Below are 23,257 nucleotides of genomic sequence, written 5' to 3' on the forward strand. Positions count from 1 at the left end.
GTCGGTCTCTATTGTTGATTTCCTTTCTTGCACCCAGGGAGGGCAGTGGCTTAGAGAAGAGTGGGCTGCCCACCCAGGCTTCTGATTATTTGGCTGTGAAACTGAAGACCTCTGCATTCATAGTTTTAGCTGCTATTGTACACCAGCCCGTATTGGTAGTACATTGGTGAGTGTAGGAAGCTACCTTACAGCCTTGGTCCATCTAAGTCAGCACGCTCTGCACTGACAGGCAGCAGAGGTTTGCGGGGATTCAGGCAGGAGGCTTTGGACTCACAGCTGTCCATGGAGCCACAGGTTAATTCTATGTCCAGGGCAGCTGTCTATCAGCTCCATCTGGTACGCAGGCTGAGACCCTACCTGCCTGCAGACTGTCTCGCCAGAGTGGTGCATGCTCTAGTTATCTCCCGCTTGGACTACTGCAATGCGCTCTACGTGGGGCTACCCTTGAAGGTGACCTGGAAACTACAACTAATCCAGAATGCGGCAGCTAGACTGGTGACTGGGAGCGGCCACCGAGACCACATAACACCAGTCTTGAAAGATCTACATTGGCTCTCAGTACGTTTCCGAGCACAATTCAAAGTGTTGGTGCTGACCTTTAAAGCCCTAAATGGCCTCGGTCAAGTATACCTGAAGGAGCATCTCCACCCCCATCGTTCTGCCTGGACACTGAGGTCCAGTGCCGCGGGCCTTCTGGCGGTTCCCTCATTGCGAGAAGCAAAGCTACAGGGAACCAGGCAGAGGGCCTTCTCGGTGGTGGCGCCCACCCTGTGGAACGCCCTCCCATCAGATGTCAAAGAGGAAAACAGCTACCAGATTTTTAGAAGGCATCTGAAGGCAGCCCTGTTTAGGGAGGCTTTTAATCTTTAATCGATGATTTTATTCTTCTGTTGGAAGCCACCCAGAGTGGCTGGGGAAACCCAGCCAGATGGGCGGGATATAAATAATAAATTGTTGTTGTTGTTGTTGTTGTTCCAAGCTTCCAAGGATCTGACCCTGGGACCCTGTGCACAATGGAGATGCTCTGCCAATGAGCTACAGTTCTCCCCCGGCATACTAATTCAAACAGGCATACTAATTCAAACAAGTATATCTCCTGCTACAGGCTGCAGACCCTTTGCACCCCAGATGGTACGCCTAGGAAAACAACCTCATAAGTTTCGAGTGAGAAGAAAATGGCTGCGTGGGATTTGAGGAGAGAGGCAGGAAAGGAGATGAAACTGGCAGGAGGGGAGGGGAGCTGGGTCCACTCCGGGCCAGATTTAGGTTTGATGAGGCCCTCAGCTACTGAAGGTAATGGGGCCCTTTATATGTCCAGCTGTCCTTTGTCAACAACAAATTGTCGCTGGTTTTTTTGTGTTGAATATATGCTATATGGCAGGGATGTCCAACAGGTCTATTGTGATCTACTGTTAGATCCCTGGGAGGTTGTGGTAGATCGCGGTCGATCGCTGGGTCCCTTTCCGTTGTTAAATTTGTATCCAGCCCTGCCCCATTGGCCCACCCTCCACGATCTGCAGAATGGAAGATAGAGTATACTGATCTGTTGGTGAGTGGCTGTTCCCCTTCCTCCCTAAAAAAAAAAAGCTCAACAACTTTGCCTTTAACTCACAAAAAAACCGGGGCTTTCCTCCTTCCTAAAACAAGCTCAACAACTTTGACCTGAACCCCCCAAAACGCGGTAGATCACTGTCAGTTTTTAATTCTGTGAGTAGATCCCAATCTCTTGGGAATTGGCCACCCCTGCTTCTGGGGAGGGGGAAATAAAAATTTGATGCGCAGAATATAAACGCCCTACCTATTCTTTCAGAAGTAGTAACCCGGTAGGGTGTGTATGTCTGCAATTTTGATTCTCTGGAGCTGCCCTACCAAGGTTTGACGTGGTTTGATCCGTCAAATGGACATTTGGGTACAAATCCAGGTGTCTTGCCTTTATTCACAACTAGGGAAGGCTGCACAGTCCCATTTAGGCAACGGTTCCATCTGCTGATCTCCATAGTAGAGCAAATTCGGAGTTCATGCGCACCCTTCGGGCACTGTATTTTGTTAAGGGTTGCTGGGAATGGTAACTCTGTGAGAGATAAGCTACAGGGCCCAGAATTAGGAAGATACATGCTTCAAATGTGCTGTTAAGGCATAGCGTGTACACAGTCTCAGTATTTATGTCTGGCTGTTGCAGCAAGGCTGCTTGGAACCCCACAAGTCTCGCTTCGGTATCCAGAGGGGAAGCTGAAGTGTTTTCCAATCTGTTAGCCCTGGGTCTCTGTGTGAACTTGTGAAATGTACACATGCACCCACACAGTTTTAAAAATACTTGGTAGGTACAAGCTGTCTATCTCTGGAGTACCATATCACCATTAAAAAAAATTAAAGGAGAGTTTCTCTCACATTTCTATTTCCCTCTCCTCTACCCGTATTCCTTTCTGTCTGAGTAGCTGCATTCCTTTTTCCTTCAGATTAATGGTATCGTTTTATATTGTTCCACCGAGAGCCAACCCAAACCTTGGCTTGGCAAAGGTATCCTTTTCTTCCCCCAAGCATATGTTTAAGCACACACACACACACACACACACACACACAGAGAGAGAGAGAGAGAGAGAGAGAGAGAGAGAGAGAGAGAGAGCACAGAATGCAACAGTAAGTTATTTATTAAATTTATATCCTAGCAATCCTCCCAAAGGACCCCAGGGTAGCAGTGAATCAATGCATGTCCTTATCTCAATAACAAACAAGGTTTTAATTATGTGGCTCATTAGTATTACATGCTGCCATGTTACCTTTCGCTTCAAAGGGCAAAGAAACTGATCTGAGTCGCTGCAGGTGAGCCCAAGTCAGGGAGGTTCCTTGGAAAGAAAGACTGGCTGTTAAGCCACTCTGAGCTTTGCATCTTTGGGAGGCGATTATGTGTCTCCCAACAGTTCTCAGCACCTTTAACAAAGGACACTTCCCCAGGATGCTTTGGGGGGGGGGGAAGCCATGGCTGTTTAAAGTGGTATGATACAACCACTTTAATCCAACTCCTCGAAAGAGTCCATCAAAGGTGTCTCTGAAAATTATTACACATCACTTGGAAAGACAGGCGAACTAATACCAGTGTACTGGAAGAAGCAAAGATCACCAGTGTCGAAGCAATGATTCTTCCAACATCAGCTTCGTTGGACTGGTTATGTTGTGTGAATGCCTGATTACCGCCTTCCAAAGCAACAACTCTATTCTCAACTTAAAAATGGAAAGCGTAATGCTGGTGGTCAACATAAGAGGTTCAAAGACTGTCTCAAGGCAAACCTTTTATTTTTTTAAAGTAGTATAATAAACACCAATTGGGAAACACTTGCCTGCGAGCACTCCAATTGGAGAACAGCCTTTACCAAAGGTGTCATAGGCTTTAAAGACACTTGAATTCAGGACGGAAAGGAGAAATGTGCTAAGAGGAAGGCACGCTTGGCAAATCCACACCGTGATCAACTCCCGCCTGGAAACCAATGTCCCCACTGTGGAAGTATGTGCGGATCCAGAATTGGCCTCCACAGTCACTTACGGACTCATTGTTAAAACCGTGTTTATGGAAGACAATCTTACTCGGCTACAAGTGATCGCCAAAGAAGACGGCAAACAGATGGTGCGTCTGAGGTGCCCTCATCACCCCAGGTTATAGGACGATGGGTCAATTCCCACCTCTTGTACCTGGCGCAGCACCCCTTAAGTACATGTGCAGCCTCGTCTTATCCATATTTATTCAGAAGTGAGTTCAACAGAGTTTCTTCCCCAGAAAGGGCGTTCAGAATTGCCTGTTTAACCATTCTGGTTTATTTGTGCCTAAATGTCCATTCACAGGCCCTCTGTGCCTCTGATGATGTATAAACACGTGAGCAGCAAGCACAACCACATACTGTACTGATTTGCACTCGGCTCCTAGGAAGTATTTTGGTGGTGTGCAAAAGCGTTGCCATTGCTGATATTAATTGCTCACGTTACCATTTCATAATGAGAACTACGGAGGGACCCCTGATGGAAACTGAGCAGGTCCAAGGACAAGTTCTTATCACAATCTCAGGCATGGTAGCTATAGTCAGGGCCGGCCCACCCATGAGGCAAGGTCAGGCAACTGCCTCGGGTGGCAGGATCTACAGGGGCACCAGATCTTTATTTCATCCCTGTTCCTGATGGAGAGCTTCACTCACCCCTTCTTCCCTGGTGACGAGGGTGTGGGGATGCCCGTTTGTGGTTTGCCTCAGGTGCCAGAATGTCTTCAGCTGATATGGAAGCATGGGAAAGATTGTGGAATACGGATATAAAATTTACAGCATGTTATGGCTTAAGAGAAAATTACGTGATGGTATCGAACACCAAGTAAATTGGCAAAAATGTATAAATTTAAATCAAGTAAGTGTTGGAAATGTAAAGAGAAAGGAGGTTCTTTTTATCATATGTGGTAGTCTTGTAGTAAGGTTAAAGCTTATTGGGGAATAATACATAATGAATTGAAAAAGATGTTTAAAATAATGTTTGTAAAAAACAACAACCCAGAAGCATTTATAGAGACAGAACTACCTAAATTGTATAGAAATGTATTTATGTATGCTACTACAACAGCAAGAATGTTACTTGCCCAAAACTGGAAAGAAGCAGAAGTCCCAGGAAAGTAAGAATGGATACAAAAACTCATGGAACTTGCAGAAATGGCAAAACTTACTGGAAGAATAAAAAAATCAAGCTAACAGACTTTTAATAAAAGAATGGAAATGGTTTATTGAATATCTACAGATAAGTTGTAAACAGATAAAAACATTAGCAGGATTAATATAATAACCTGCAGTTTTATGAGAGTATATATCTACAGTAAAGAAATCAGCAAGTTAAATGAATCTGGATATGCAGAAGATAGAAAAAATGAATCTAAGGAACCGCAGAAAGAGGGGGAAGGGAAGGAAGTCAAATTTTGAAATGTTAAATGGATTGTAAAACTAATGAAAGGTACAAATTTGAAAATATTAAAAACAAAAACAGAATGTCTTGGCCTGCAGCTGGCTAAATTCCCGCCTCCAGCACCGTATGTGGAAGAGCTTATGTGTCTAGCTTATGGCACACAGTTTTTGGGGATACAGCCAGGTGCTCCTAAAGCACAGAGGGACCTGCTAAAAGTCAGCCTGCCTCACGTCCTTCCTTCGACACCAGCACTTCACTGACATAGGTGCCTTCAGTGTCAAGATGTGGTTATGGGAATCGGCCTCCCAAGTCAAGGAATGGGGGGAAGGGGATATGTGGTCCTCCAAGGGACTCCCGACTCCCTTCAGCTCCAGCCAGCACAGCCAATGGCCCAGGATGATGGGAGTTACAGTCCAACAACATCCAAGGGGGTCACACAGGTTCCTTAGTCCTCCTTTAAGTCCTACCAGTTTTGACTGGGTGCTAACTGCAGGTCAACGCTCTGAGGATTGTGGAAGGAATGGGAAATAGGTAAAGCCACTTCACTGAGACCTAGGCATAAGAATGCATGCGTTTCCATATTACACTGAGGTTTTCAGGCTAGCTCAGTCGGGAGGGGAGTCTCTTAATCTCAGGGTTGCGGGTTTGAGCCTCACACGGGGCCTTGCAAAGGGGGGTGGACTCCCCAGATCAGATGTTTTGGCCTACAACTCCCATGATCCCTGACTAACAGGACCAGTGGTCGGGGAAGATGGGAATTGTAGTCCAAAACATCTGGAGGGCCGAAGTTTGGGGATGCCTGCCCTAGATGACCCTCGAGGTCCCTTCCAATTCTATCGTTTTTTTCTGCCTGATGAAGAGTTCTGTGCAGCAGGAAAGCCTGTGCAGTGTTACCCTTTAATGGACCAACAGCCTCCTACTGCGTTGCAATTTTCTTCCTTCACCATGTAGACTCTGCCTCAATCTCTTTATAAGGCTGAGTCTTTACATACTTGGCCTTATCCCAGAGGTAAATTTATTTATTGAGCTGCTGCTGGCAAGTTTTAAGTAAAAACCCTTCCACGGTGTTATAGCAAACAACGTGTCTCCTGCCAGCCTCTTAAGTGTTATTTGTGTGTCTCACTCTGTGTGGGCGGGTGTTTTGAGCTCAAGGCTTCCTCTTTTTTTGCATTCCAACGCGATCACCTCGCCCCTTCTCTCCCTCCTGCAGCCCCGTTTCCCGGGCGTAAAAATAATGTGCTCTTTAAAATAATCCCTTCCACATAATAACATGTCATATACAGATCCAAGCCGGGATAAACCAGGGTAGCCCAGCCTGCAAGAATCGCCCACCAGCCGCCGCCAATATAAAGCTACGCAGCGCAGGATGCTGTCGTTTGTGTGTATGTGCAAAGCGAGAGGAGCGTTTGCCCTGGACTTGTTGCTTCTGCCAAGGGCGAGGCGCGGATTGCAGCCGGGAGCGCAGGAGTTGCGGGGGAGGGGGGCACACCAGTTTCAGCCGCCGCCGCTTTGATCTTGCAAGGGAATCCAGAAGAGCCGCTGCTGCCTCGGCTCTTCCTCTCTCCAACCTCCCTCTTCCTCTCCTTCTCCCTTTTCGTTGGATCGCGGCCGAGTTGCGAGCGTGGCCTGCTCGGCGTTCCCGGGTCTGCCTCCTTTTCCCCCTTCCCCTCTCGGCGCGTCGGGCTTAAATGAGAAACATCGAAGGGGCGGGCCCTGCGAGAGCGTGTAATCGGAGAGCTCTGCCTTTCTGTCTGACATGCACATGCCGCTCTGCCTGAAAAGGCGGCGAGCGAGCCGAGAGGCAGGCAAAGCGAGGCGACAGGGCGCCGGCAACGCTCAGCTCCAGAGGGGGAAAGCCGCGCAAAGCCCAGGAGGAGGAAGGAGCAGCAGCAGGAGCAAGGCGGCGGCGGCTTGGAGCAAAACTCGCGCGCCCCAGCCGGGGGATTTCTGCATCTGGAAGGCGGCGGCGGCTGCAACAGCAATAGCAACAGCAAGCAGCACTTCCCGGCGCTGCATCCGGAAAACGCCTCTAGCGTGAAACTGACCACCACCAGCAGCCCTTGAGCGCAAAGGGGCAGCAGGCGGGCGAGGAGGGACAAGGGACATCGCCGGACTCCGGGGCTTGGGAAGCAGCAGCAGCAACAGCAGCATTCGCGAGACCCGTTGCCATCTCGCTCCGGATTGTGTGCGTGTGGACGTCCATCTGAGGCTGAGCCCGGCTGCTGGCGATGCCCAGGCGGCACCTCTCTGTCGGCGGCTCGGCTCGGAGAGCGTTGGCAGCGACGCCGTGCTAAAGGGAACGCCACTTTGAAGAACTGGCGCGCTCTCCCTCTCCTGCGTAAAGGCGTGCGCGCGTCTCCGCCTTGATCCCCAGCGCCGTGTGTGCCATTCGGGCGGGTGCGCGCGGCTTCCCGAGCAGCTGCCTGCGCCTCCTTCCTCTGGCGAATGTGAGGAGTTTCCCTTCGGCGTCCTGATCCTTTTTGGAAGTGGGTTTTGCGTGCGCGCGTGTGTGTGTTTAAATCGGCGAGCGGCGCGGAGGGAGCACCGAAGGGGACTCGAAGTCTTGGCGAAGGGGAGTCTGCGTCTCGGTGGCCCCACGGAGAGGAAGAGGACGAGAAGGGAGTTGCGAAGGAAACACCTCGCTACCCCCCCCAATCCACCCGCGTCGCCGAGCCCACGCCGCTTGGGAGGAATCGCCCTTCTGCCGCCAAGCATTTCCTCCCCAAAATGGATACGTTTCCTCTCCTCTGGGCACTTCTGCTTCTGCACCTGGTCGGATCTGGAGTCACGGGGCAAGCAGGTAAGGCGAACCAGAGTATTCCCAACGTTCATGTCAATGATTTTGCCTTTCACATTTGGGGGGGGGGTGTATCATAGCTGTCAAGTTTTCCCTTTCCTCGCGAGGAAGCCTATTCAGCATAAGGGAATTTCCCTTTAAAAAAGGGAGAACTTGACAGCTATGGGGTGTAGGTTGGGGGTGAGGGTGAGCGGGCGAGTCCCATTTGCGCCGCCAAATTTATCCAGTGGATCTGCTGGCATCCACGAACCCAGAACTCTTCTTCTTCCCCCAAATCCAACTTTCACCTCCAGTAGAGTTGGCTGTAGCGGAGATGGTACGCTTTGCAATAGGCAGGAGGGAGGCTGTTTAGGGTTTTCTGATGCTGTTGTCACATATGGAATAAATCAAAGGTTTGAAAACACTACAAAGTCTCCTAGACTTGCAATTTTTCCGAGGGCGGAGGCAAGACTCTTTTTCTCTCCCCCCCCCCCTTCACTCCGTTTATGCTGAGCGTAATTCCCCGGAGAGCTGCCCAGAAGAGAGCTCTCTATCTTTGAGCAGAAAGACATAATAAATCATTTATACGTTTGGGATGCATTTCGCAGATTCCCCACGTTTTCATCTCTTGCAAATGAAAAGGGGGAACCAGCGGGCTTCCAGAAGTCGAAAAGCTGGTGGCGTTTTCTGAATACAGTACAGTTGAGGAGGGGAGAGTAAGAACATCACACCTTTTTGCCTGGTATCTAACAGCTGCGGTAACTGGGGAAAGTGTTGGTGTCTCCCAGCCCCTACACACCCCCGTCGTGTGGCTTTGCTTACGGGGGGTGAGGAGAGAGAAAAGAGCCCGCTAAAGAGAAATAATTACTGTATCAGCAAAGCACAGACAAACAGGCAAGGACAACCTTGCAAAGTAGGATGGAAACTTTTCTTGGTGGAGCTGACCAAACCGCCCCCCCCAAAAAAAAACCAGGCGGGGGTGGAAGGAGAAAGAATTATGGCAAGGCCATGCTGAGATAAGGGGAGACTGCTTTCCCCAACCCAAACCGCAATGAATTATTAGTACCAAAAGTAAAATGGCCTTGTTTCTTTAAAAACAAAAACAAAAATCCCTCCTCTAGTCTTGTTACTGAAAAAGGAGTCTGGAGCTAATCCCCGCTTACTGGCGAAGAGGGCGCACTAAACCCGTCCGCCTTAATTACTCCATCTGAGAGCTGACACTCATTTCCTCCGAATTAGCCACCGAGCAGGCAGTGAAAACTCAGATAAGGCAGATTAGAAGCAAAACAACAGGATTTGGGAGAGGGAGGGAAGACGAGCGAGGCAGCACCAGCCTTGGAGAAGCGCTCGGAAGGCAAGGGAATGATGCTCGTAGCCCGCGCTATCCCTGCAGCTTGGGGCGAGTGGTCGGCATCCCCGCCGCGCGATTCTTCCAGGCTTGTCTTCTTAGAAGCCAGCCCCGCTCTGTTCATTGGGGCTTCCTCGCGAGTAAGCGTGCTAAGGATCGCAGCGGCGTTTGCCTGCGCACGGTTACGCGCAAGCAAGCCTCTCCGAGCTCTGTGGCGCTGGCTGCCCCCCAGGTAAACTGCGCCCAACCACGGTGCCAAGCTTAACCTCCGCCAGTCCATCCTCGCACGAATCCTGGCGAGGGGTACGCGTGTTTAATTTTTCTTTAAAAAAACAAAAACGAGGAAACCATTTTGCTGGTGAGGAAACTAGGGTGTAGTTTGAGCCGGGGGATCTCCTGGCCCCGGAGATCAAGTCGTAGGGAGCGGGCGGCCCTGAGCATAAGCAGAGTGCCTTTCTCGCAGAGCACCTTGGCCAAGGCGGAGAGCGCGCGGCTTCCGCGTCAGAGGATGGGCTCCTTAAGTGGGTTTGAGCCCCGGCACCTCTCTGAGACAAGGAAGGCCTGGCGGAAAACCAGAGAGGAGAAAACCCCTCTCCACCCTAGGCTAGATCTAAACCCGTGCCGCAAATCGCAGGCGGTGGCGGTTCCGAAGTGTTAAACTGGACAGCCTTGGCACCCCCTGGGTGTTTGTCTGGCCACAGAAACCCCTGCCAGCATTCAAGGGCGGCGGCACCCGACTGCAGCAAGGCAAGCGAAGCGTTTTATTGGTGGGTGGGCGGACGCCCTGTTTTTAATGAAAGCTGTATATTATCCCCCCCCACACACACACTTATTTTTCTCTTTGTATTTCTGGACGTCCCCCCACCCCTCGTTTCACGCCTAGCTGCAAAGCCTCGGGCCGGTCCCTTGGCCAGGGCCGCGTGCGTAAAGCGCCCGGCGCCGCCGAGCGAGCGCGCTCCTCCCGGGTCTCTCCCGGCGGCGGCGGCGGCGCTTCGTGCGGCGGGCGCAGAGCGTGCTGCTCGCCGCCAGCAGCAGCAGATTCTCCCTTTTGGCAAGGCTTGAACCTTGCGGCAGTGCCCGCCTCTCCTCGGCTAGGCGGCGTGTAAACAAATGCATCAAGTCCCGTCAGGAGAAGCTGGCTTTGCGAGGATGCTCTTGCTTGCTTCCAGCCTCACCCCCCCCCCCCTTCACGCCAGCCGCTCTACCATCACTCCGCCCCTCGCTTAAAAACAACCCCGCAGCATCCCTTCGCAAACAACGCCTTTAGGAGAAAAGCTCACTTGCTGAAGGCAGGGGTGGGCACCTCCGCCTTCCCTTGCAGGGCGAGAGGTTTGCCCGCTTGATCTTTACCCATGCTAGGGCGAGAGAGAATGGACGGAATGCCCGCCTGACCTGCCATTTTTTTTCTCCCTTGTGTATGGCTAGCTGCAAACTCTGTTCTCATCGCTGTAAAGACCAGCTACTATAGAGATGGGAGCCTTTTTTTGGGGGGGGGAGAGATTACAGATGAATTAAATGATCTATGAAACAAGCGAGATGAGAATGGACTGGCTGAAGAGACCCAATTGTGGTCCAGGGTGAGGGATCGCCGCATCGCTTTGCTTCCCCCCAAAAAAGGAGGAAAGCATAAAACTGCTTGAAACATGCCCAGGCCTCCACACCCAGCAACCAGCCAACCGAAACAACATCTAGAGGGGAGAGTGTTGGCAGAAGGTGGGTTCAGGGGAGGGAAACTCAGTCCGATTCTTGTTTCTGCCTTCGGTTACCCCTTAAGGGTGCTCTTAACTTGCTTCAGTGGCTGATTTGCTCAGAGAGTAAACCAGGGCACCAAAGGAATGGAAGGGAGGAAAATAGGCCGTGAGCAGAAAGGGGCTCTGCTCTCCCGTTTGGACTGGGGATAAGACCCCAAGTTGGGGTAAAAGTGATGTGGGGTAATGAAACACACTTCCTTGCTCTCTGGAGCTGTTAGCCCTAGCAATCGCCTCGGTTTAGCATGCGTGCCTGAAGTCACCTCTGAAAAGCTGGTGTGCACCGTTTCCAAGAGCTGCTCCAGAGTGGATGTTTGACTCCTGGGGATAAGCAAGGTGGTTGCCGGGAGCTGTATTTTTCCTTGCAAAACCCCTCTCCTCTAAGTAGATTATGAGCCATCTCATCGCCACTGTGCTGTGGAATCCCTCCAGGGGATCCGCTCCTCTCCCCCACCCCCCACTTTGCCAGATGATTTAAGTGAAACCGGCAGGGAAAGCAGAAACATGTGATTGAAGTAATGGAGGTGGGTGGGGTGAAGAAAAGGGGAAGCGGTAGTAAAATGCAAGCTTGTTCCCGAATTCCTGGCACTCGTTCTGTGCTGCGGAGACTAGGGCTGCTGTCTTGGAGACTGCAGTGGAACCTCTGCTTGGCAGCCACCAAGGCCAGGTTGGAGGGCTTGAGGAACCTAGCTAGCACGCCACTTTGCCAGAGGCACAGCACACGCAGGCACGGTGAAGTAAGGGGCTGGGGGTGTCAGGTGTGTGGCGCTGTTGAAGATTTGCAGGCAGTAGTACCCTTGCTTCCCTGCCCAGCTGTTGAGCCCTGGAGAGTACCCATTTAGGCAGAACGCAACAGCTGCCGAGCAATCTGTGTGGAGGAGGCTCATCGGAGCTGCCTGCCTCCTTCCTGTTCCTGTTCAGCTCTCTTGTGCAGGCCCCAGAGCTCTTCGTGGGCAGGATCTGTAAGCATGTGCAGGGGCAAGTGTGGCTTAGGCGAGAACAGGAAAGTGTATCTTGGCAGGTCAGTCTGCCACGGCACAAACTTGCTTTCGGCAAGTCAGGTATTGCTTGTCCGCACCATGTTGTGCCCTGTGAACCTCAAGATTGAGGCATATATTTTCTTGGATTCATGGAATCGTAGATTTGTCAGAGACCCCCAAGGGTCATCCAGTCCAACCCCCTGCAATGCCGGAATCTTGACATGCCGTCTCCCCCACCCGCTTCGAAACCTGCTTAGCTTTGCAAATAAAAATGTAATTGCGTACAAAAAAAAGGTGATTTTTCTGGGTTTTGAGCATGTGGATGGCTTGCTAGGGCTGAGCAGATGTACCTGCTTATGGCTCACTGCGGGTTGCATAGATGTGCGGGGGGGGGGAGGAGAAGGTGAGGCTGCTGAATGGAGAGGGCTGCCTTCCTGGCTCAGGATTGGCCGAAGCAGCCTTTGGAGTCCCTCCCAGCGCTTAGGATTCTGTGAATAAGAAGCATCTCCGTTTGGGCTCTGCAGCTGTGGCGTTCAGAGAGCCCTCTCTGGAGCACGTGGAGAGATTTGCTGGCAGAACTGCAGGTGTCAGGATTCTGTCCCCCCGCTGCAGTGCAATGATGTAACTTTTTCTCCCGGCCGGCCGGCCGCTGTGGGGGACTTTCTGTATGCTTCCAGAAAATGCTTGATGCAAACCAAATGGCATTGCGAACAAGAGTTAGGGAGAGGTGTAAAAACAGGTGGCTTGGATTCTTCTCGGCGGCTGCTGGAGAAGACAGCAGCTAAGTTTGCTTCCCACGTTGTTCGTAGGCCGAAATGTAGCAGCACCTGTGGTTCCAGGGGTTTTCTTTTGCCCAGTCGAGTCTTTGTGGCTGACTTTCTCTTCCTTTCCTTTCGGGCAGGGAGGGCTGCTGTCCCTGTTTGTAGCGAAGAACAATCTCTTTTTACCACTTGGCATTGATTTGCTTAGGCCGCTGAAGCGGAAACAAAACCCAGGCAATCCATAAAAATTCTATTAAGACAAAGATTACCCACCCAAACAAAATACAAGAACATGGGTAAGACAAATCGGCTCAGAGTCCCTAAGTGGTACCTTTTAATGGGCTTCCCATACAGGATCGAGGCTTATTATGGCTGTGGGAGCTGTAAATGACTGGAACAGCAAAGGTCGACCAGTTGGAATTCAGAAAAGAAGGCTGGCGAATGTTCAGCCGATGTAGCTGAGCTGAGAGTTCTCACATCACATAAGAAGGATTTACTAATTTTAATGAGATGGGGGTGTCCCGTGCGAATGTGGCTGGGCAGCATCTGTGTTTGCTGCCCGAAGTTATCGCTGTCTTGTAGCTGTTTTTAGAGAAACTTTCCTTGCACCAGTTTTGAATGAACTGCCTAGTCCTCAAGGTTTCAGAGATAAATTAGTTGCTGCTGGCAAACAGATAGGAAAGCTTTCAGATTCAAGTATGCAAGTAAAAAGAAGAGAAGCCAGCCTGCCTTTAGGTTTCCAAACTTTCAGCTTCGTAAATTAGAAGACGTGTTAAGACTTGGCAGGGGGTTGGACTGGATGGCCCTTGTGGTCTCTCCCAACTCTATGATTCTATGACTTTTCAAGGACTGCTGCAGGAGCAAGATCTGCGCAACTATGTCCACCAACTGTAGTTTAGCATCTGCCGTGTTTGTGGGAAATGATATGCAGATTGCATTAATTAGATGTAACGATGGTGGGCGGCTCTCCGACTTATGATATGTTTTTGCCACGGCCTTCGGTGCTGCTCAGCAAAGTTCCCAGCCCTGGCTTTCAGTGTAAATGTAAGAGGTGCTTAGGAACCCAAGGAAGATGTATCGCGAAGGAAGCTCCCTCATTTTCAGAGCTGAACCATTCTCGATCTCTCCCGATCCTCAGGAACAATTTCGGTTGCAAATGAACCTCTGCCTGTTGTTGCTTTTCCCACGTGAGGAGGAAATTGTGGCTAATGCTTCATTTCAGCTGATTGATTTCTCCTTAATACCGGCATAAAGTTAATAGAGGAGAGCAGAGCTGTGATTAAGCTATATCGCCCCAGCCGCTTGACTTAGTTTGATTGAATCTCTGCTCTTTACAAATATAATCAAAGAGGCCCGAAACTTGCTTTGGATGAGTAAAGCTGTTAATGATAAAGAGGAGGAGGAGGAGAAAGGGAGCAGCTTGTAGGCCAACCCCGTGTAATACTGTTGACATCAGTGGAACTACTCCTGTGTAAAAGTTACTCGGGAAGGTAAGGTAATTTAATCAAGATAATTTAATGCGGTTCAGGATTATATCCTTTAAGGCAGTGCATTCTCTCTTTTGGACTTGCATGGGGGTAGTGTTAGGTGCGATTCCCAGCTATTTTCAATGCCCGTAAATCTAATACGGTTCTTCATTGTGAATACAGAATTGGCAGGGTAGCGACGGCGACTCCTGTGTGGCTTTAGCTATAACTGTAAGTAAAAGGGGAGTCAGTAAAGAGTTGATTTGCCAAGGCGGGGGTAACACTTCAAAGTCGACCTTCCTGCTTAAGCAAATGTGAAAACTCATAACCCAGGAGAATAGCAGGAGCCATGCTTATTTATTTGATTAATTTAATTTAAATATTTATAAATCCACACTCTTAGAAAGTGTTGCATATATATGCAACCCTACAAGCTAGGCTTTGGAGATCCTTTGCTGCTGGTGGAGATTTGTGGTTGCAACAATTTGCCTTTAGTGTTTATTGAAAGGTGTTTGATTGATAGCCCTGGAAGAGGAAGCCCATCCTCCCTGCCTGCTGTTCCCTCCCTTCCCCGTTTCCTTCTGCTCTCTTCAGAAGGAAGCCAGTGGCTTTCTTTTATTGCCCTGGTCCTGACCCAGACAGACCACATCTGAAGGCGGCGGTGGTGGGAGTTTTGTCTCCAGGGCTATTTATCCCTTGCCCTTTTGGCTCACGCTTCCAATGTAGCTCTCACAGCAAAGAGGCCATCTGCTGGTTTAGGCATTGGGTGCAGACTCAGAGGAAAACCCTCGTGGAGTATTCAGTTCGGGGAGATTGCCTGTGCGGTGCTGGTCTTCAAGCTCCAGAACTTGAACCCGGACTACTCAATTTACCGAAGATAAAGAAACGTCCTGTAACTCGGTAGATCACTGCCTTTAGAAAAAGCATATGACCTACATTAAATCCACAGGGGAAGCGAGGAGCAGGGGGTGCGACAGCCCAAGCCTGTCCCTGTTGCGTCTCCGATTGCTACAATTTGAAGAGATGAAAAGCTGCCATTTGGCCAACCCCCCTTGTTACAAGGCAAGCCCACGTGGTCACCTGTGGCTCTGAATCTCAACCCCGCAGCGTGCTCTGGTCAAGAGAGGGAAAAGTGCGCTGGAGGAAAGTGCCGAAAGGGCAGAAAAACGTCTGCATGACATAGCCGTGTGCTGCAATGGGAAAGCGAAAACAAGGCCCTGTTCTGCAGCCCTGGTCACGCATTAATTTGTGGGGAGCGAGGCTGTGGTTTTAATCTCACCGCTGCTGTTGGGTCATAATATTCCTGCAACAGCGGCACGTGAGGTGCAGTTTCTGGCAGAGAAATTCACACTCGCAAGCAAGGTGTAGGACTGTTCCAATTGCACAGCAGCACTGCTATGCATGAGAAGGTGTAGGCAGCCATGTTTGTTGAAGGAAGAGGACCCAGCGATGAGGGCCAGGCCAACACCGTGGCCCGACTTGACTGTCTGCACAGATATTTCTGGGTGATGTAACATGGGAAAGTTTCCTACTCCAGATTTGCTGGTCTTTGACCGTATTAAAGTTTTACTTACTTCAGTTATTCCTCCCAAATGACCAAAAGTGCTTAAAGCGTACTTTTTTATTCCACTGGTTAAATTTGTAGACCACCCTTCACGGCATCAGAGTGATGATCTTCCATCAATATCAAAACACCCACACACCAGATATATCAAATGCACAATAGCGATTAAAATCTAATCTACCAGTAGGACCTAACTACCAGTAGGTCCAATAGCATGAGAGCGCCTAACACCAGCGGGTGGTCTTTACTGATTTGCTACAGATGACTGGGAGAATGAGATTGGTGGGTTTCCGCCAGCAAATGAAAACAAAGCTTCCATCATGCGTACTGCCATAGACTTTTGATCCAGTGACAATTCCATAGTTGTGGGGCCACAACAAAGAAGGCTCTTGAACATGTTGCTATGTAGCAACCCGAGACCACTGACGGGTTGTCCCTACTGACCATGTGACCCAGAATGGATGGTAGGGGAGAAAGTGCTTCAACGAACACCTGGAACCCCGAGCCATGCGGGACTTCAAATACCAACACTTAATTTGGGCCTGGTAGTATATTTCCCACCAGTCCAGCTCTTGCAAGAGCTGCAAGGTGTTCTATGACTGCATGCAGATGCACCAGGCAATAACTGAGTGACAGTGTTTTGCGCTAGCTGCAATCTCCAAACTGTCTTCAAGGGCAGCTGAACATTCAGCATTGCAGTAATCTAATCATGAGGCTTAATCTGGCAAATATTTGTGACCCTGGAAGGCCGTAGCTGGTAACAGGCATTCCTCACTCTTAAGGCCTCTCGTGCTTCACTAACCATGCTGGACCCAGGACTCAGACTCAGACTACAGACCTGCTTCTTTGGGGGGGGGGGGGAAGGGTAGTACAACTGTGTCTAGAACAGACCACAAGCTAATTCCCAAAGCACCTCCCCTCTTGTCAGGATCAAGCGCCAGTTTATTGGCTTGTAGCTGGGTGTCACAAGCTCCAGATCTATGGATGGCCATAGCATTGGACAGAAGAGAACTCTGTGGGACCTCAAGCAAGATTGCTAGGATGGGAGTCACACGTTGCTACCCTCTGGAACCAGCCCTCCAGGGAGCAGTGGGACTATCCCAGGAGGATCCTGTGGTCCGTGGTATGAAAAGTTGCTGAGAAGAATAAGCAGGATTGTATCTTGCTCCTCTCTGTCCCAAGATAGGTCATCGGCCCGAGTGACCAAAGCTGTTCTGGTCCCCAAACCAGACCTGAAGCCAGATTGAAATTGATCAAGATAATCAACTTAATCCAAACATACATTGAAGAACAAGAGAGGATGTTGGCAGGTGGTGAGCTGGTGGGTGGCTATGACAACCGTTAAGAGTCCATGGAGGTCCTTTTAAGGAAGAGGACCACCACCACCTCTTTCAAGGTAGGAAGAAACACCCCCTCCCACACTGAGGCATTTATCACCCCCTGGGCACATTCACCAGTCCCCACCAGATAGTTTTGGAAAGTGAAGGTGTGTAAGGTTCATGGGAGCATGTAGTAGGGTGGAACTCTCCAAGCATCTTCTCAACATCCTGGGAATGCACTACAGTGGTACCTCGACTTACGAGTAACTCGATGTACGAATGTTTCGAGTAACGAAGAGAGTTCCGTCCGCCATTTTGGATGCGGTTTAGATAGGGGTTTTTCAACTTCCGAATTTTTAGATAGGATTTTTTCGATTTGCGATTCCCCCCCCCCAATTGGCTTCGACTTCTGATTTTTTCGACTCACGAAGGTCCGTTTGGAACGGATTAACTTCGTAAGTCGAGGGACCACTGTAGTTGAAAGTGAGCCCATACCGCATGACCAGGCAGTGCCCTTGACATTTCTCTAGGACCTGCACTAATTGTAGCATCAATATCGGACCGAAGGTGAGTGACCTTATCCTAACGCAAGCGGAAGCATATTGGCACAGGACAGAGAAGGGAAGGGGAACTGACTGAAAACATCGCATGGCCTCTCCACAAGCATGGAAGCTATGCAATGCCAGTGCATCTTGCGCTGATGCATCTTGGAAGGGAGAACATCCCACTTCACAAGGGGCTACCACTGAAAAGGCCCTCACACATGCCAGTGTCCCGCAAGCCACATTTGGGTGGTGTCACCAGAAAAAAGCCCCCCTACCCTGGCTGATCTTAGCACTCGCGCAGGTTGGTATGGGAGGAGGTCCTCCAACAGAGCTTAAATATAAATTATGATGACAAAGCATGGGCGAGACATCACGCACAAACTCCTCACTGCCTTATGTGGTCTGAAGCACCTCAGAAACAACCAGCCGGCTTTATTTAATATTTCGAAATGGGAAGTTGTTCAGGACAATGTCTTCCATGGAGCCCCTGCACACCCAGCGACGTAAATGTGTTGATACCCGTATCCCATCTGGCTGTCACTCTGTTGGGAGCAGGTTTTTAAGTGGTGAATGAAGCAGGTCTGGTGGTCCCTCTGCCCCATTTCCCATTTTGTTTCATTCCAATAGGAGGCAAGGGAGGAGGGTATGTTTGTACTTGGGACCAGGCAGGTCTGGCCTTGGCTATGAATCCCATGGCCTTGTTAGCTGGCTTCAGCTCTAATCCTTCTCTTTCAGCCTCAGTTCCCCAACTGTCATGAGGGAATAATAATGGCTAGTCTGGCCGAAATGCATAGGGAATGGAAGGGAGTGATAACGATGATGAATTTTGCACAGTAAAAATGTTGCATTGGATGATGATTATTAATAACCAGAAACCAATGGCTGGTTGGAATCAATAGATGAAATTCTGCACTCCTTTATCTCCTCCGCATCCTGTCTTTAACCAGTCCTCTGTTCAGCAGTGTTGTTGCTGTGTGTAAATAGCTGCTTCTTTGTGTATGATGGAGAAGAAGGATGCCTTTGCATTCTAACCCACCTCCCACCAAACCCCCAAAGGCAAAATCTGGAGTAGGAGACTCTTAATTTCTTTTCTATAGGGTTTTTTTGGGTTTTTTCGAGTTTACAAACTATCACAAAGGAAACAAATAACATCTAATCAATAAACCTCCTCCTCCACTTTTGTGGGTCCTTATGTCAGCCTTTCCTCCTGCATCTCATCTGTTACTTCAGTTCTATCAAATCTTTAATTTTTTAATTAATCCATCGATGAGACTCTTGATCTCAGGGTCATGGGTCTGAGCCCCAAATTGCTGCATTGCAGGGGTTGGACTAGGTGATGCTAATGGTCTCATCCAGCTCTATAGGCCTGTGATTCTGCACTCAATGTACATCCCTGAATTCCTGAGAGGGCAATCCCCAATTAGTATATTATTGTTCCTCTGCAAATTCTCACCAAACTATTTAACCAGCTGTAAATTACAATGTGGGAAGCTGGATTTTTCCAAATTCAGACATGTCCATTAGATTTTTGGGCGGTGGGGGGGGGATATTGAATTTTTTTAGTGATGTTTCAGCAGAGTTTGCAAGGATGGAGTTCTTGATATTGTTGGATATGCACCTGTAAGGTGATTGAGTTTTCCAAATATGGAGGATTCTTTCGTCTCAGAAATGCCCAATGTCTTTCTGAAGAAGGATGGAAGAAATTCAGAAACTGTTGATGCTAAAAAAAGGGGGGGCAAAAGTTGAGAAGCTGTTAATAATGCAATCCCAGAAGGCACCAAACGTATTGCTATATAATTCCAAGAAATTGGAATGTATATATTAGAAAATGCACAGCTCCCTCACGCTGTTTCCCTTGAGTCCTCCTCTCTCCCATTCCAACCCTGCAGTTAAGCAACATTTATAAGCACAACACATTACTGCATGAAAGGCTCAGTATATTTTACAAGAACCAATGTAAACATTCCCAGCAAATCTACTTCAAGTAGCTTTCTTTGCCAAGTGCCGCTGCCTCACTGTGGGAATGAGTGAATAGTTACAGTTAAATAAATAGGAAACCAAAAGGAAGCACTCTTCGCTTCCTTTGCTTGCCGGCACATGGTGTGTAAAGGCAGGAAATGCGGGGAGCCTGTTTGGTGGTTCGATGAGGATGTGATTCAAAACCAATCTGCTTGGAATAAACTTCCATTGAAATCAGTGTGAAATTAAGTTTTTAGGATAGTCTTCTTGGCCATGGCAGATTCGCAGTGTACACCTAAGGGTGTTTGAAGCATTGGCAGATGCAGCGAGATTGGCTCTATTTAAGTCTGTAAGCGCTTTTGAGTGCAAAATATGGTCTGAAGCTCAACATCAAAAAAACCAAGATCATGGCCACTGGTCCCATCACCTCCTGGCAAATGGAAGGGGAAGAAATGGAGGCAGTGAGAGATTTTACTTTCTTGGGCTCCTTGATCACTGCAGATGGTGACAGCAGTCACGAAATTAAAAGACGCCTGCTTCTTGGGAGAAAAGCAATGACAAACCTAGACAGCATCTTAAAAAGCAGAGACATCACCTTGCCAACAAAGGTCCGTATAGTTAAAGCTATGGTTTTCCCAGTAGTGATGTATGGAAGTGAGAGCTGGACCATAAAGAAGGCTGATCGCCGAAGAATTGATGCTTTTGAATTATGGTGCTGGAGGAGACTCTTGAGAGTCCCATGGACTGCAAGAAGAGCAAACCTATCCATTCTGAAGGAAATCAGCTCTGAGTGCTCACTGGAAGGACAGATTGTGAAGCTGAGGCTCCAATACTTTGGCCACCTCATGAGAAGAAAAGACTCCCTGGAAAAGACCCTGATGTTGGGAAAGATGGAGGGCACTAGGAGAAGGGGACGACAGAGGACGAGATGGTTGGACAGTGTCCTTGAAGCTACAAACATGAGTCTGACCAAACTGTGGGAGGCAGTGGAAGACAGGAGTGCCTGGCATGCTATGGTCCATGGGGTCACGAAGAGTCGGACACGACTAAACGACTAAACAACAACAACAAAGTCTGTAAGCAGAGGTTGGATGGTCATCTGTCACGGACGATCTAGTTGAGATTTCTGCAGTCCATTCCAACTCAGTTCTGTTAAATAACTACAGTGGTACCTTGGAAGTTGAACGTAATTCTTTCCGGAAGGACGTTCGACTTCCAAAACATTCCATTTCCAAGGCGTGGCGGCTTCTGATTGGCTCTTGCAATCGGAAGAGCCAATTGGAAGCCTCTTGTCTGCTGTGCCAGACGTTCGGCTTCCAAAAAAGTTTGAAAACCGGAACACATACTTCCTTCCAGTAGCACCTTAGAGACCAACTAAGTCCGTCATTGGTATGAGCTTTCGTGTGAATGCACACTTCGGGAAGCCAAAACGTTCGGCAACGGAGACGATCGGAAACCAAGGTTTGACTGTAGAACAGAACGGAGACAATTTCTTTGCAAAACGTGGCACGGATCTTTGCCTGGTGAGAGCAGAATTATGTCTAGAACTCGTAGAATTGAAGGCTTACATTATCCTTTTGCAGCTGGTGGTGTGCCATTAGGAAGAGGCAAAGTTTATGAAGGTTGCAAACCTAGACTGCTCTCAACGAGCAGAGGAGAGAGTAGTAGCCTTAGTTTATTGATGTCTGGAGAGAGAGAAGGGGATTCCTGAGTGGAATTCTTGACTAGGTAGGAACAGGAAGTGGAGATGGTTCAGTTTGCTAGCTGCTGTCTTATCACGTGGTACCTTATTACAGTAATGGAATCACTTCCCTTGTTCAGCTGTGAATCATCTGGTTTTCAGTCATCTATGGCAGGGGTCAGCAAACTTTTTCAGCAGGGGGCCGGTCCACTGTCCCTCAGACCCTGTGGGGGGCCAGACTATATATTTTTTGGGGGGGGAATGAACAAATTCCTATGCCCCACAAATAACCCAGAGATGCATTTTAAATAAAACGACACATTCTACTCATGTGAAAACACCAGGCAGGCCCCACAAATAACCCAGAGATGCATTTTAAATAAAAGGACACATTCTACTCATGTAAAAACACCAGGCAGGCCCCACAAATAACCCAGAGATGCATTTTAAATAAAAGGACACATAATACTCATGTAAAAACATGCTGATTCCCGGACCGTCTGCGGGCCAGATTTAGAAGGCGATTGGGCTGCATCCAGCCCCCGGGCCTTAGTTTGGGAACCCCTGATCTATGGGCTGGTGAATATGGGGCTTCCTGCTTCCTCCTGAACTGTGGCCCATCTTTCTCACCGAATGCTATGCCATTTTTTCCCCTCTTGGGCCCTTGCCAGTCTCCTGTTGTTTGAAATAAAGGGAGGGGGGGAGGTATTGACCCAGTGCTAGATCTGGTAATTAAATCCTAATCCTGTTTATATCGGTCAGGCTCCATCATCAAAGAAATGAGTGCGATATCCGAGATACAGTAATGTGACTTCGCTACATAATCTAGCAGGAGATAAAGATAAATTGTGACAAGGAGGAAGCCCTGACTTCGCCACAGATGGCTTTGGTAATTAGCAAAGCAGAGTAAGAAAACATGCTGGAGGTAGATAAATTTATGTCAAAATCTGGTGTGTTTGAAAGCTTTCCTCCATTATGAAAGCCTGTCTCAGCTCCCCAAAGGGATGTAAGATGAGAAGAGGAAAGGGTTTTAAATAGACAATAATATGGTAATGTACATCAAGAGAAAAATGCCTTCTGCAATTTTATGTACGTAAAAAAAAAGGAAAATGAGGTAAACAGTGCAGCTGCCAATTTGTATGTAGTCAAGCAAACAGTTTGGACAACGGTTTAAGGCAGCCCGTTGGAGATGAAGGATAAAAATCAGGTGCTTGGGCACAACTGGGTGTTTTTGTCTTCCCCCTGGGCTAGTTAGAAAAAAAGAAGGGGAGGGTGGAAATCTGTTTTGGGTGACCACGGCAGAGATATTGTTTATGCAACTCTGAGCAGTGTGCGCTCATAAAGACTTCGAAATGTTTTGCTAAAAAACTAGTATTTTTAGAAGTGGCTCCACTAAATCTAGCAGAACATATTGCAGCCGAGAGAGAGGCAGGCCTGCAGCAAATATTTTGTACACACTAACTGGTAAGTTTGGCTCTGTGGCTTCCGAAATCCTGGTACGAAGGGTTTTGCTTTTTTTAAAAAAAATGTGGAAATGAGGAATTGCAACAGGAGATGGACAGCTGTCGGAATCACGGTTGAAACAACCTAGCCTGCCTTTAATTAAGAATGTTAATCATCTTTATTAAGTCGGCAATATTTGCTTTGCTAACTCCTCTAGCCTGGAGTAGTGATAGTTGCAAAAGCAAGGAGACAGAATTCCCCATATGGTTTAAAAATGGGCTTGGCCCTGATTTGGAAACTCTTGATGGTGCCTTTTGTTTAGACTTGTCACCTTCCTTGTTACCCCATAAACTCTGTCCACACTTGAATAGCTGGCAAATATGCTTTTTAAAAAGTGTGCAGACTTACACAGGCGAGCATAACCCAGACAGTGAAACCAGTGCTTTTTTTGGGGGGGGGAGTACCCAAGGGTAGGGAGTACTGGCACCCCCCCCAAAAAAATGTTAAAGGTGTGGCACTTACTGTAATAACTTCATGGTGAGTACTTTTTCCCGAAACACTTGTAAGACCTGAAATAATTGGATGTGCCTTCATAAATCATTGGAAATAAGTGAATTTTTTAAATAGTGTTTTGGCTGTGACTGTCTTGCGCCCAATTTTATAAGGTGCGCATAATAAAAGCTGTGTAGGAAAAACGGCATCACTTAATGCATTTCTCAGGGAATAATAATAATAATAATA

The 23,257-nt window shown here is 48.6% G+C and overlaps 1 protein-coding gene across 2 annotated transcripts in view; it reads left to right on the forward strand.

The window, feature by feature from the left end:
- The first annotated feature begins 6,671 nt into the window (after positions 1 to 6,671).
- NRP2 (neuropilin 2) overlaps positions 6,672 to 23,257 on the forward strand; it is a 222,936-nt gene continuing 206,350 nt past the window's right edge. For both annotated transcript variants that reach the window (XM_035137736.2, XM_035137744.2), the window contains exon 1: positions 6,672 to 7,726. In XM_035137736.2, coding sequence (XP_034993627.2) covers positions 7,654 to 7,726 — 73 coding nt within the window. In that variant the 5' untranslated portion in view covers positions 6,672 to 7,653. The remainder of the gene's footprint in view (positions 7,727 to 23,257) is intronic.

The sequence above is a fragment of the Zootoca vivipara genome, chromosome 1 (assembly GCF_963506605.1).
Source record: "Zootoca vivipara chromosome 1, rZooViv1.1, whole genome shotgun sequence".
NCBI lineage: Eukaryota > Metazoa > Chordata > Lepidosauria > Squamata > Lacertidae > Zootoca > Zootoca vivipara.